Consider the following 14,973-nt stretch of genomic DNA (forward strand, 5'->3'; position numbering starts at 1 on the left):
GCAAGGCATCCCGGTCTAGATAGGGCCGCAACTGGCGCACCAGGCGAACCTGGGCAAAGGCCCCCCTAGTCACAGCTCCAATATGCTCTTCTTTAAATCCACTCCATCTATATTGTCTTCGAATATAGTGAAGCACAAACTTTGCACCCTCCAGATATTCCGAGCAGGCTTTGATATGTTCATTACTCTGCTCTTTTCTATACTGGTTCCTTCACTTTTAATTAATGAGTCTTTTATTCCTATCCATCTGCCATTTGTAGCAATTTTTCAAGTTAGCTGAGATAGGTGGGATTAAAAGCTAAAAATACAACTGAGGAATATGAATCTCTTCAATCAGTAGGCCCCTCAGCCTTTCAATTTGTCATTCCTGCAATACCGCAAGAATCATACAACAGAATTCTGGGTGTGGTCATCATTTTATCTGTGGAAGTTGTTGTCACCGAAAGGACGTTTCATAGAGAATCCCCCCTTCCCTTTTGATGAAAATGATTCTTCTTCACAAAAGGATTATATCATGAGTGGTAGAATCTGATGCATATTATTTACTGCCATCCAACTGCCTCAGCCATAGCCCCTTTTAAGAGTGATTCATCTTTTCTTGCCCTCCTCTTCCCCACCTACCAAGCACTGTGGATTGTTGCTGTCGTAGATCTATCTTAGCATCTGCCCACCATCATGCTCCCTGCTGTTCTTAGGGTGAGCTCTGACCTACAATTAATCTGCTAAAGATGTGCTTTAATTGTTTCTCCTTGCTCTTTGATAAATACGGAAGCCTAGAAAAGCTTTTCAGAAGCTGAGGGATAAGGGAAAGGCAAGGCTAAGGGTGAAGGTGGTAATTTACAATATAATATGCCAGGGGGTCTTTTGATGTAGTCACCTAAATAGTGACTAACACTCTTCAGCTAGTTGCCTTTTATTAATGCTGTTATTTTTATTCTTTTCTACATGTTTTGGAGTTGTGGGTTGCTGTCTTCTGTCACATTAGGGTTAAAATTCTGTGCCTCCTGGTTTGGCAAGGAGGTTCAGAATAGATTAATAACAGTGTTATTTCAGTTGAGTTGTAAATTTACTGACGAAATTCACTATCATGCCATATATTTGAATAGATGCTTAGATTTCTTAATCTTTATTTTGAGGGGGAGAGGAGGACATTACCCATAAGGTACTATGTTCCAGAGCAGAGCATCCAGTATAGAAATACTAAAATAGCCAGGTGCAAGGAAATTGACTGCAAAATACAGAGTTGTCTCTTTTCTCTTCACATTCACACATCCCTTTACTTCTTTCATGGGTAGATTGTCAATGGATTAAATGGATGAATTCAGAGTAACACATTCTATTTAATTACACGCTCAAATTGTACATGCATAATGCTCAACCTAGGTGTGTTATTCTTATATTGTATTAGTAATGTAATATTAATGTTTTTTTATATTTGTTAGTAATTATTTCTCTAGCTACCGGTATATTTTTAATTCAATTTTCACCAAAAGCCTCTGAACAGCTTAGATAGTTTTCTCTCCTACTCCCCTTACAATGATTTCATCAAATTCATTAAGCTAAGAGAGGACTCTGGACCAAGATTAAAATGGCCAGCTAAATTATGTAGAGCCTATAGAAAAATAAAGATTTGAACTAGGATGTTCTGAGTTTCTAACTGGTCTGCTGCTACCATAATCATCTTTGTGCATTGAATTTGCCCATTTCATTGTTTGTACTATTTAAACAGAAGAAACTTGTTTTGCTGTGGCTCTAAATACCCAGAATGCTTTTTTAAAAAACTTTGTTGCAAGTCATTGTTACCACAGGGTCTCTGTTCTAATTGCTGGAGAATTACCAATAAACTCCTACCTCCCAAGCACTGAAGTTTTCAAACAAACTTCCTTGGTTCACAGTGCCCTTATGGCAGTTCTCAAACTGTGTGCTCTTACACCCTGGCTGTTGCAGATAATTCACTAACAGTTCTTTTTATTAAGTAGTAAAATATCCCACAGTGCCTCTATGAATTCAATGTGACACCCTGGGAACCATGGCCCTAGAATATCCATGTTCCGTATCCTTCAGGAGCCAAACATTACAAAGAGATACAAATAGAAAGAAAAGCCCATTTCCTACTACTTTTTTTAAATTAGTCTTTTATTCCTAAAGGATCCGGATGTCTGGGATCAAAGGTCTACAGGGTGTGGTTCGGAAAACAGTTAATGATGAGTTACAGGCAAACATCTGGGATCCTCAACATATGGACAAGATTGTGCCTTCATTGCTCTTCAACCTTCAGCATGCAGAGGAAGCAGAAAGGTACCTGGAATTGTTGTTACTGTTCTTGCAAACTTAGACTTTGCTACTTGTGAAAACCTAGAATTGGAAATATGTCAGTCTTGCCTAGCAAATTTGGTACCATGAACCCTATAATGCCTAGCTTGGTCTTTACAGAAAATAATTCTTTTTCTCATTTTGGGTATGTGCATCATCTGCTCGTCAAGATGTAGCTTACATCCACACTGATTTACTCTTGGGTTCATTTGTTTTCTGTTTGAACTGTAACATTCCTACTACGGTCTCTTGCACTGTTTTGTCTTTTTTCTATGTTTGTCTCTATGTTTATAAAACTAATTTAAGTGATTATGTCATGCATCTAATACTTAGGTATATATTCTGACTTTCCTCTAGACCACAAGGTAACACACAAGTTTTATCCTGACACCATCTTTCTGAAGACGTTCTTCTAACCCCTCTATTAAACTGATGCAAATTTGCTGCCCTCACTGTATTTCCAAACAATAAGTTGCAGAGTGTAACAATGTATTGTATGAAGAATTTACCTTTACCTATCCTGAAATTCCCACTATTCTGCTTTATCAAAGTCATGGAATTATAGAAGATTTATGGAATAGAGAGAAATAGTTCTATTCACTCTGCCATATATCAGAGGTGGACAATCTATGGCTACAAGCCACAAATAGTTTCTTAGCCTTGTGTTGACAGACTTCTTCCCAGAAACCTGGAATTGTAACACTGACCTTTGGAGTAGATGGTGAAATTTTAATCGCATGATTTCTCATTATTTTGTCTGCAAAGGCGAGAATGGGACCCATGAAGCACCAGAAACCCTCTTGCTGTGATTCAGGCTTTCATATAGCCTGCCAGAACGAACCATGTTCTCAATTTTGAGAGGATCATTCTGACACATTAGCATGCTATGAGGAATATGCAAATAATTAGGATTTTCTTTAAACTAAGGGGAGAAAATTTACAGTAATTCAGGAATAGACTAAATTTCCATTTTCAGTCCTTGACAGTTTGCAGGTTGGCTTGGAAAGAGGCTTTGACGTAAATGCTGAAGAGTGATTGTGCTCAGAGTACACAATTCTGGCTAGCAAGACTAAGATTTGTTTTGCAGGGATCCGTCTTGCATTTCTAAATTCCTGTTTTGGTGTGATTCATTGTCCTGACACAGATTGTTATACGGTTTGCATTCATTAGATCAATTTTTGTACAGAGACACAACAATGACCCAGAGGAGGCTATCCAGCTGATCTCTGCATGACTCATCAAGTGTCTGCGTGATTCTCAAGATGTGGATCGTATGGAAAGTTGTGGGCATTGTCTGCAGAGAAATAAACATTTCCTTAACTTTAATCCTTCCCCACTAATACAATATTTGTGTCTCCAATTTTCATTCCATGTGCTGAGGGAGAGGAATGAACACTTCAGCCTCCCAAAGTCTCTTTTTAAGCAAAACTAGGGGGGAAAGTACTACTTGCATGTTATCTGTGTAATGGATGCTTGACATTTTAGTTGCAGCTGTTTCATTTTCCCTTCCCTGTTTCCTTTAGCCGTTCTCCTTCACCTTTGCAAACAACTGAGAAGGAGAAAGAGAACCCAGCAGAGTTGGCTGAACGATGTTTGAGGGAGCTTCTGGGTCGGGCAGCCTATGGCAATATCAAAAACGCAATCAAGCCTGTCCTCATGTAAGTCCCTTGCATTGTGTTCTGTATCTGCCTCAGTTTCCTTTTTGAGATGTTTATCAAAACTGGGTGAAAGTAGTGCATTGAATTTCTTCTTCCTCACACTTAATGGGCAGACTCGTGGGTAGAACAATGATGATGATCTCCATCATTTGTACTGTTTTCATTCCAATATTTTTCAAGAAATTTGGGAATCATTGCCCAAAGTGTTCTCATCTTATTCCCTTAAATCATAACAAGGCTGTGAGGTGATTTAGAGGTGATCCCTCTAAAACAGGGGTGTCAAGCTGCCGGCCCATAGGCCAGATATGTCATGGCGAAACTGTGCCTGCCTCATTGCCGGCAATGGAAAAAAGTTGCGGTACGTCACAACATGTCATGTGACGTCGCAAGTTTGACACTCTGCTCTAAAACAAACCATCTGTCGCTATGGATGTGGTTCACCCAACATGCTAAGATGACAACTTCCTCAGCCATAAACCGGCCTTCGTTTTAGCTTATTCTGTCATGACACATTAAATCCGGTCATTGATTATTTGAGCCAAAGTGCAAATCATCAACTTTTAAGCCCTGCTCCTCTCCTAATTAGTATCTAGGATAGTGTATAGTAAACCTTATTAAAACAAGTATAGGAGGAAAAGCCATCTAGTACAATTAAATTGTGGCATTAATTTTTAAAACCCCAATGCAATACAACTATTTTTATTTCTCTCTAATGCTAAATAAGGAAACAACTTATTCAGTGACAAAGGAGTTGTTCTAGCACTGGGGCAGTTCTAACCAAAAGGCTCCTATTTCTAGATCAACCAAACTAGTTTCTAGAGTAAAGTAAGCTCCTCTGAATGAATGTATCTTCTCAGCCAGTAATTTTTTTCATTTATATACTTCCCCAATCTAAGATTCCAGAAGGTTCACAACTTATAAAATTACTGACATCATAAATAATAAACATAATTCACATAAAACTAATTTTAAAAACCTAATAGCAAACAGAAAATTAGCAGCAACCTTACTGGGGATAGTGTACCTCAAAAACTCAGTGAAAAACATAAGACCTCAGGAATCTAATCTGTTCCATAAGGTTGGTTGGCTACAAAAAAGGCCTGATTCCATACACACATAACCACTACCCCATATATCCTGAGAATGATCAAGATACAGGTAATCCTCGACTTAGAAACCACAACTGGGACCAGAATTTTCATTGCTAAGCAAAGCAGTAATTAGCATATCCAATTTTAAGACCTTTTTTGGCCATGTTTGTTAAGCAAATCATTGCAGTTGTTAAGTGAATCATGCAGCTGTTAAGCAAATCTGGTTTCCCCCATTGACTTAGTTGCCAGAAGCCAACTGGGGAAGGTCGCAGATGGTGATCTCATAACCTTAAAAGCTGCAACCGTAAATACATGCCGGTTGCCAAGCACCCAAATTTTGATCACATGATAGTAGAGATGCTGTAGTGGTCATAAATGCGAGGACCGGTTGTAAGACGTATTTTTCACTGTAATTGTAACTTTGTACAGACACTTAACACTAAAAACAAATGGTTGTAAATCATGAACTGCCTATACTCTTTTTTTCCTGCCTATTTATCTTTACTGTTCCTGTTTATCAGGATGTTGGTAGCTAGGGAGAATGGGATTTTGACTGTTAGTTTTCTTCTTTGACTTTTAGTTGTATGTTTTAAATAGTATGTAGATAGGATTTGTCTTTATGAGTCTAAGCAAGCAGGGAACAGCATCAGCAAGTTCCACTCCCCCATGTACTAATCTAGCCTTAGATCAGACATGTCAAACACAAGACCCGGGGGCCAGATCCGGCCCGCAAAGTGGTTTCATGTGGCCCGCGAAACCATCATGGAAACAGTGAGGGAACGGCCCCCACTGCCTTGGTCCTGGCCCAGAGACCCTCCTTCTGCCAGAGACCCTCAGATCTGTCCCACTCCTGCCCAGGCCCCCATAGGCACCCTTGATGCGAACGATGTAGAGCTGGCCACGCCCACCCAGTAGGCCATACACACTCTAGCCACGCCCACCCAGTAGGCCACGCCCACCCTGGCCATACCCACTCGGCCCCTGAGGGCAACTGCAATGCTGATGCGGCCCTCCATGAAATTGAGTTTGGCACCCCTGCCTTAGATTGAAACATTTGCAAGAAAAGAAACAACCTTGGAGAACTTGGGAACTCAATAATGAACTTCTCTGGATTGACCCTATTGTTTGTTCATCCAGACCATGATTTAGGATGTCAAAAGTCTTTCATGGACTACTTGTGGACTCATTCTCCAGAAACATCTGGGTAGCCCATTAGTGAAAATAATAATGGATCTTTATCTAAAACCGCCTTTGATTTGCTCCAACTTAAACTTATTTATGAAAATAATTGCCTCTGACCCCAGGGGAAACAGCCATTATTGGTTTAAAATTGTTCTAATTTCTCTTCATAGGAGAGAGGTCTTTTTACATTTTAAAAAATTAGCTAGGTTTGGATTCATTTACTAATTTAAAGCTGTTGCTCTTTGAAAATGGTTGTCATCTAATTTCTAATTTAGATGACTACATTAAGCCTGCTACATTCTTATCTCTTTTTTCCTTTTTATTTTCCAAAAGCCATTTAGATAACCACTCTCTTTGGGAGCCAAATATCTTTGCAATCCGTTGCTTTAAGATCATCATGTACTCCATTCAGGTGAGATCTGCACTAAAGGGACATTTCTATTTTTCTGATCCTACAGTATAAGGAAATTGGGTTTCTACTTCAGCAGCAGCTCTTTCATCAGCCAGATGAAGTGACATAAGCTTAAACTTCAGACAGAACTTGAAGAATCATAAACTCCAGCACCTAAATATTATTTATTTATTTATTTATTTGATTGATTGATTGATTGATTTTTATCCCACCTTTATTATTTTACAAATAATCAAGACAACCACATATATACTGCTCCCTTCTCTTAATATTTTTCCCACAATAGCAACCTTTTGAGATGGGTGGGATTGAGAGAGTGTGATTGGCCCAAAAGACACCTAACTAGCTTTCATGGGATTAGAACTCTCCATCTCCTGATTTCTAGGCCAACACTTTAATCACTGCACCAAATTTTTCATGACCCACAGTAGAAACAACAGTTTGTTTATAAAATTGATATGAACACCCATCTTAAAAGACAACTCTGGATGGCTTACAGCAACAATAAAATGCCAGAACTATAAAACCATAAAAACATACAACTGCAGAACACAACCAAGATCTTGTGCCTTGTTCATCCCCTTGAGATGTCCCAACAACCAGTTCAAGATACCCTCACTCTACCCTAGTGCCTGGATAGAAAGTCAGATGCTGACGGCCTTCTAGAAGGCTATAAGGTTGGGCATCTGCTAGTTCATGGGGAGAGAGTGTTCCATAAAGTAACAGCAGACACTGAAAATATGCTTCTGAGGTCCCACTACATGGCAACATTTCAGGCAAGTGTTGGCTATTGAAGAATGCTTACCTATCCAATCGGATAGGATGGGCAGATGCTTTTAGAGAGAAGCAGTCCTGCAAATAACCTGGCCCCATGGTCTTTAAAAATGATTGCACCCAGAAGGAAACTGAGAGCTGGTGCAGCTCATACAACAGGTGCAATGTGGATGAATCTTGCTTGACACCCAGCTTCCATGATTCATTATGGAATCTCATTCCTTAAAAAGGTTTAAACGCTCTCATATACGTTTTAGGTTGAAAAAAATGAATTTTGAGATACATAAGCTAGTTCAATCATGCACCCTAACCACATATGCACCCATGTTCAGTAGCATGACAAAAGACTCCAGGCAAATACTGATTTAGGCACATAGAGCTTTTCTGCCTCCAAGCCAAATGAAGAGAGAGGAGGAAAAGTTAAATCAACGTGAACTTTTTGTGCATATCCTGTAATTTTTTTGTCTAGTATTGTAATCATGGTATTTTGTTTTCATTAAATAGTGATATATTCTAATCTGGGAGGGAGAGAAGGCAGAGATGTGCAGTGAAATATGTATGTGCTACTTAGGGGAGTATGAAGACTTCAGTAACCTTACCTTTAGCTTCCATAACTCACCTCTCAGATTGCTCTTATGATATCTATAGTTCATAATGTTATTTCCCTGTCTGCTCTACCTTTTCTTTTTTTTCTTTGTATCTAGCCACAACATTCCCATTTGGTGATCCAGCAACTCCTGAGCCATTTGGATGCCAACAGCAAAAGTGCTGCCACTGTACGGGCAGGGATAGTGGAGGTACTCTCTGAAGCAGCCATCATTGCAGCTTCTGGATCTGTTGGTAAGTAGCCTGGATGACCTTCAAAAAGGTATCTCTTCAAGAATCAAAGTTCTCAAATTCCAAAAACTGAATTTCCCCAAAGGATAGTTAATAATACCGATCAACCTATTTGCAGACAGAAACCTAGATGGATCCATTAAAAAGATTGATCAAGAATTGTTCTTTGGGAGATATTTCAGAGTAGCCAAAACTAGACTTTTAAGAGAAGCCTGATGTCTGGGCTTTTAAGATCAAAATAAGTACATCGTATTTAACAATAGAAGTCTTTTTTTTTAACTCTGTTGGGATTTATAGGGCAACACAAGTAAAAGTACTAAGATTGAAGAACTAGAAGGAGAACATCAAATCTTTCCCAGGAATTCTCATTTTTTTACATCAAAATACCCTGGATAGTTCAATTGGAATATAGATGTATTCAAATCCTTAGGCAACAAACATCCCCTTTTTGTTGGGATCCAGCAAAAAACACACCCCTTTTTATGCACTGAAACCTCCAAATGTTCTTCCTTCCAAAGATATATTCTGTGTTGCTTCTAGGACCAACTGTACTGGAGATGTTTAATACCCTTCTAAGGCAGCTGCGGCTGAGTATTGATTATGCTTTGACGGGTAGCTATGATTGTGTCATTGCTGGTGGCACCAAGAACATTAAGGAGCATGAAGAAAGAATGTTCCAGGAGGCCATAATCAAGACCACAGGTATGCTAGATAGCCCCAAGCATTTTTGCTCAGAAACTGGGAAGACGAGACTGTTGGTTTTATCTAGCACTGCAGATGCTTCCTTCCCCATCACAGGTTTCCATTAGTCTTGTAAATTTGAATGAATCCTGCCAACTGTTTATTTCATACAGGTTTAACAAAGACACAATGATAGGAAATTAGAAACTGCATCTAATTTTTTTTAATGCTGCAGATCTTGCTTTTATTCAGAGAAAGGGGAATCAAAGATATATATAAGATATATATAAGATCCTGTATGAAAGTCCTCTAAAACATCTCAAACATGATGAGCCTGCTTGTTTGTTTGTGAAGGGTGAAAGTTACCATTGATCACCACCACTGCCAGTACATCAAAACTGTACTTTAATCTGTATTTCAGATTCTTCTATTATCTTTGTACAGGAAACTAGTAACCACATATCATTAATTGTCTCCCAAACTCAACCAATCTCTATACTTGTGTACCTTTGGTAAAGCACAATTCCAGAAAGCTCCATCTTCTGTTACTAGGTACAGGCAGATCTGTCAGTTATGTCTTTGGTGTTGGAAGGAAGGAATAAATGTACTAATTTTTCTATAAGCATTCTCAAAAAAGGAAATCTATTTAGGTTTATAACCAACTCCTTTGCTACTGTTGATTTTTCTCACTACAGTAAAAGCAAACCTGAACCTGTATTAGACTCCTCTTTAATTCTTTATCTTGCCATTTAGTTGAATTAGAACTGTTTTACTTAATTCCCATTAGCTCCAGACAAGATGACCTTTAAGTCATGATTGAGTTTGCAATCCCTTTGTGTTGAGAACTGTTTTATTAAATTTGCCTCTGTTTAGCTTCTTAAAAAAAATAACTCAGCCCTTTTTCTCTTCCTTGATTGCCCACGCACAGTAATAATTAGCAATAAAAAAACAGTTTCAACAAGCAGCCTGTGCCTTCAGAAATAAATTCCATATTAAAATAATGAAAAAAACATGATGAGCCATTTAAAGTCCCAAAGGGACTATTCTAGTCCTACAGTGGGTAATGGATTGTTATTTGGATGCATGCTGTGTTTTTGCATGGTTCACAGTTCAGTATAATCTCTTGAGATTTTTTTAGGACTAACTGGAGTTTCTAAAGCAGTGTTTCTCAACCTTAGCTATTTTAAGATATGTGGACTTCATCCCCCAGAATTCCCCAGCCAGCATCTCTAGTTAGAAGCATTTGGAGAAGGATAACTTGGGGAAGACCTTGATAAACTGTTGTCAGTCTAAGTAGATATTTCTGGGTTTAATGAGCCCAGGATGAACTGTGTCTGAGTTCACATCACATTTGCTTAGTACAAGGTTTCTGCTAAAACTTTCTGCAAGACAAAAACCATTCCTTGAAATTTGTATCAAAAGGCACATGGAACTCTGCTGCCTTTATAATGAATAGACTTTTAAACAGTATTAGAGCAGTTAGCTTGATCTGGAAGCAAGAGTTCAATGGGAATATTCTTATTGCCTTCCAAGATAAAACTCCTGGGAGAATCTGTGGCACAAATGATGTCACCAATAATACTTAGTTGAGTTTTACTCTAAAAAGGAATAGCAAGTTCTCTATTTTTCCCCAGATTTTTCACCCTTAGATAATCCAGAACTGTGCTAATTATGGGAAACTTTGGGCCCGATCCACTGGCCTTGAGATTGGTGGGTAGGATAAAGAGCTGCCCCTTCTCTTTTCCCTTCTAATAGGGTCTTTGTATGGAACATATAAGGGACATGGTGGCTCAGTGGGTTAGGACGCTGAGCTTGTCGATCAGAAGGTCGGCATTTTGGCGGGTCGAATCCCGAGTGCCGCGTAACAGAGTGAGCTCCTGTTACTCGTCCCAGCTTCTGCCAACCTAGCAGTTCGAAAGCACGTAAAAATGCAAGTAGAAAAATAGGGACCACTACGGTGGGAAGGTAACAGCGTTCCGTGCGCCTTTGGCGTCTAGTCATGCCGGCCACATGACCACGGAGACGTCCTCGGACAAGCGCTGGCTCTTTGGCTTTGAAACAGAGATGAGCACCGGCCCCTAGAGTCAGAAACGACTAGCACGCATGTGCGGAGTAACCTTTACCTTTATGGAACATATATGATTCTCTGTGCCATGTTTTGCCATGTTTCATCCTAAAGCAGCAATTTGATACTGTTTGGTGAAAAAATGGTGTGACTCCCATTACACAGGGAAAGTATTCTTTTGGACTTGGCAGTGAGAGCCCTGAACTAATTTCAATGCTGCGTTAAGCTTGGTTTTTAATCCATACAAGCGAGATCAATTTTGCCAATAACATATTACCTTTGTATGACAGTCCCACCTTCTGTTGTCAGTCATGCGTAGTGTACTTTATAAGTAGAAAGATTACTTTATGAAGCTGCTTACAGCCCCCCTTTATCCTTGCTCATGGGAAAGCTAAGGTAAGGTAAATTTGTGGCCTTCTAAATGTTGCAGAACTGCATATACTGTCACCCCAGCAAATGTTAGAGATGAAACAACAGCAGCAATATTTGGTGGACCATATGTGGCCATCCATATCTGCTTTTAAGGTTAGGTACTAGAAAAGATTTGGAAGCTAAGCCTGGTACTTACTAAACCATAATGCCTGGATTCCCTGATCTTTGCTGTATGGAAATAGCAATAGCACTTAGACATTACAACACTCCTCTAAGTGGTTTACCAAGTCAGCGTTTTGTTGCCAACAATCTGGGTCCTCGTTTTGCCAACCTTGGAAGGATGGAAGGCTGAGTCAATAATGGAGCAACTTCCTTAGTAGTGAGGGGAAAAACCCCTGCGCTTGCTGATATCGGTGCTCTTGAAAGTCTGTTGGTTCTAACACTGAGCAGATTAAAAACTATTCTAAGGCTGCTCCGTAGCTCCCACTAAGTCCTAAGTAATAAATGTGATGTGCATCCTCACATTAAAATCTAGAAGGAAAGCAGAAGATAATATTTGTTTACTCTTATGCACTGCATGGCCAGCAGAGGTCACAAGAGACTTGGGAGAGAGAGAGAAAGAAAGAGAAAGAAAAGAAGAAACTATTCCAATGATTTCCTGAAGTTTGGAGATTATAAGGAGGCAGTCCTCTGGGGAGGGAGAGGTTTTGAAGCTGTCTCATGGGGAATAAACCTTAAATATTCTTCAGGTTAAGCAGTGCTTTTTTTGTAAAAGAAAAAGGTGGCAGAACTCACACATTGCATACAACCCGCCTTGCCTACCCTACAAGGTTCCATCCAAAAAAGGTGCCGGAACTCCGTTCTGAGCGTCCTATGAGAAAGAAAGCCCTGAGGTTAAGCATGCATCCTACGACTCCTGCCCAAGAGTCTGATCTAACTTGTCTCAACCAGCTCTTTATAGTTTTACATCTAGTCCATCAGACTCAACTCATTGAAAGAGAGTGCAGGAAGGTCTGGAACCATTCCAGAAGTGGTCCCGGTCTCTTGTGGTTTTTTTTCCCCACACTTAGTTTCCTTCACTCTATCCTCTTCCTTCAAAGTGCACACATTTGCATATATGTGTATATATACACATGCATACTCATACATTAAACCATTGAAGTGGTGTGTTTTTTTTAATAAAGTGCTTTAGTAAAAGAGTACTTTATTGTTGAAAGGTTGATTGGCTTAATTTTTCTGCTGCATCTTTATTGCTGAACCAAGATAGTTCAAGAAAAGGGCCATTAAAAAAAATGAAGAGCCTGGCAATCTAAATTAGTCCAAAGATCCAGCATATCTGTGGTTCTCCACTGTTGATCCAGCATTACATTCATTTAGTGGCCAAGCAAGATTTGAAAGTAGTATCTCCACAGCAACGTATACAGCAACTCATAGCAGGACCTGATCTCTCTTACTTGGGAATCTGGTTTGAGGTTCTCATTCTGATGGGATAAGGAGGTTTTTTTTTCCTGGCATTAAGAAAATCTTGGTTAAAATCTATACTTTCTTGCCGGTGATTTTTTTTTTTTTGTCCTTTCTTTATTGGGTTCCCACACCAGCTCTGTGCCGCTCCTCACCCCTACTAGACTATCTTGCATGCTTTTCCTGCTCTGTCTTTTCCCAGGTTCTTTTGCCAGCACTCTGCCTACCTATCAGAGGTCGGAGGTCATGCTGTTTATCATGAGCAAAGTTCCGCTTCCTTCTCTGCATCACCCTGTAGACATGGGCAAAGCTGGGTGAGGACAACACTCTTTTTCACTCCTTAATCCTTTCTTTTTCGTTTCCCCTCTCTCGGTTGATTTCCTATCCTTCAGTCTAGACTTCCCCAGCTGGAAACCCTCTAAGTATGTTGGATTATGATTCCATTATTATCACACTGTGATTGGCTGTGCTATCTAATAATTATGGCAGTATTATTAAATACCATAGGGGAAGCCAATTTGGGGCAAGTTGTTTTATTCTCATCCTTCTGGTTTTTTTCCCTTCTTCCTTTCAAGATCATTTTTAATAATTGTTTTTTAAAAAATAATAATTTTCTGTCTTTAAGTGTCACAATGCAAAAATTGAATGGGAAGATATTTTAGTCTTAAAGAGCATATAATTTTGTCCAAAGAATCGCGTAACTCCTTGTCCATCTTCAGGTTCATCACATGTAATCCAAGCAATTACTCATTAATTTCTAAGTCATATTTCATGTATCTCTATTTATGTAATTCTTTAATTGAAAAGAACAAAAAAGTGTAGGAAAGTGTATGTTTCAGAGTAGAAAAGGTTTTACCTACAAGATATTTTCTAAACTCCTGTAATCTGTACCCAGCATGCCTATCTTAAACCTGTTTTAAAGAGGCAGCAGAAGAGAAAATGGAAGCTGGAAGTGAAGTATTTTGAAGGAACTGTTTAAAAATGTATTTTTCCACAACACTAACTGGATTTTTTATTTAAGATAATTTTATTTCTGAGTTGTGGAATCTATGCTTATGCTGGGCTGCATCAGATTATCAAAAAATATAAGAGAGAATTTATTTATAAGAAGAGAATTTATTTCTGGGTTGTAATTTTTCTAGCTCATATAACTGAATTGCTCCTTGATGTCAATGTCTTGTCAAAAGCCCATATAGACCACTGTTTTTCAGTCTTGGCCACATGAAGATGTATGGACCTCAACTCCTAGAATTCCCCAGCCAGCCCTGCTGGGTTGAAATCCACACATGTTCAAATGGCCAAGGTTGAGAAACATTCTTACTAGCTTTCCTTGAATATGAATCAATAATAAGTTATATGAATCTCTATTATAATCAGAAAGGGATACAAGCCAAACATAGAGTATCAGTTAATTGAACTTTAGGTCAAAAAAGGCAATTTTCTTTACTCATATGTCACCCCAGACAGGATTATTAACATGTATTAGCATTTTCTGAGGAAGAAACAATATTCTGTCAAGAGTAGGAATCTTGTCTAGAAAATTCAGTGACCAAATTTAAGTCAAAGACTGGGGATCAACTCTGCTTAACAACCTTTGCCTTCTTCTGAAACTGTTTTCAATTTTCCAGTCTACCCTATAATCCTGGCATTTCTTGATAGTTTCCCATATCATTACTAACCAGGTCTGATCTACAATCCAGGCTTGGATTATTTGGATTAAACCAAATAACCACATCTTCCAACCCTAAATAAATATTTAATTTTTGACTAAAAGAGCAATTTCTGTTATTGGCTGATCATAGGCCACTTCTTTCTACATAATGTGTCTTCTCAGAGGGTTGTGGATTCTTTTAGGGGGAAGAGTAGGAAAATAAAAAATAGGAAGCATCAACTTATTTCTGAGTAGATTTTTACATGGAGATGTTAAAAGAGATTCAGTGTTTGAGTAGCTTGATGAAGCTACTCAATTGATAGTAGAATGTCTGGCCCTTTATAGTATCTAAATGCACATTAGAAATCCATGTTGTGAAGAGCTCATCCATTCAGTTAGAAATTACTGGCTTTTTAGATCAAGATGTTTTTTCTTTCTTGGAGTTGGGTTCCAGTGGGAAGGGTGAGGGAAATGAC

General features: G+C 38.9%; 1 protein-coding gene across 1 annotated transcript in view; it reads left to right on the plus strand.

The window, feature by feature from the left end:
• The window catches only part of EFR3B (EFR3 homolog B), a 103,866-nt gene that overhangs the window by 68,098 nt on the left and 20,795 nt on the right, over positions 1-14,973 (plus strand). The window contains exons 6-11 of the mRNA XM_081346344.1: positions 2,149-2,298; positions 3,837-3,971; positions 6,578-6,656; positions 8,135-8,270; positions 8,808-8,969; positions 13,049-13,160. Of these exons, the coding sequence (XP_081202470.1) occupies positions 2,149-2,298; positions 3,837-3,971; positions 6,578-6,656; positions 8,135-8,270; positions 8,808-8,969; positions 13,049-13,160 (774 nt within the window). The remainder of the gene's footprint in view (positions 1-2,148; positions 2,299-3,836; positions 3,972-6,577; positions 6,657-8,134; positions 8,271-8,807; positions 8,970-13,048; positions 13,161-14,973) is intronic.

Source organism: Vipera berus (assembly GCF_964194415.1).
Source record: "Vipera berus genome assembly, chromosome: 1".
In the NCBI taxonomy this organism is placed as follows: domain Eukaryota; kingdom Metazoa; phylum Chordata; class Lepidosauria; order Squamata; family Viperidae; genus Vipera; species Vipera berus.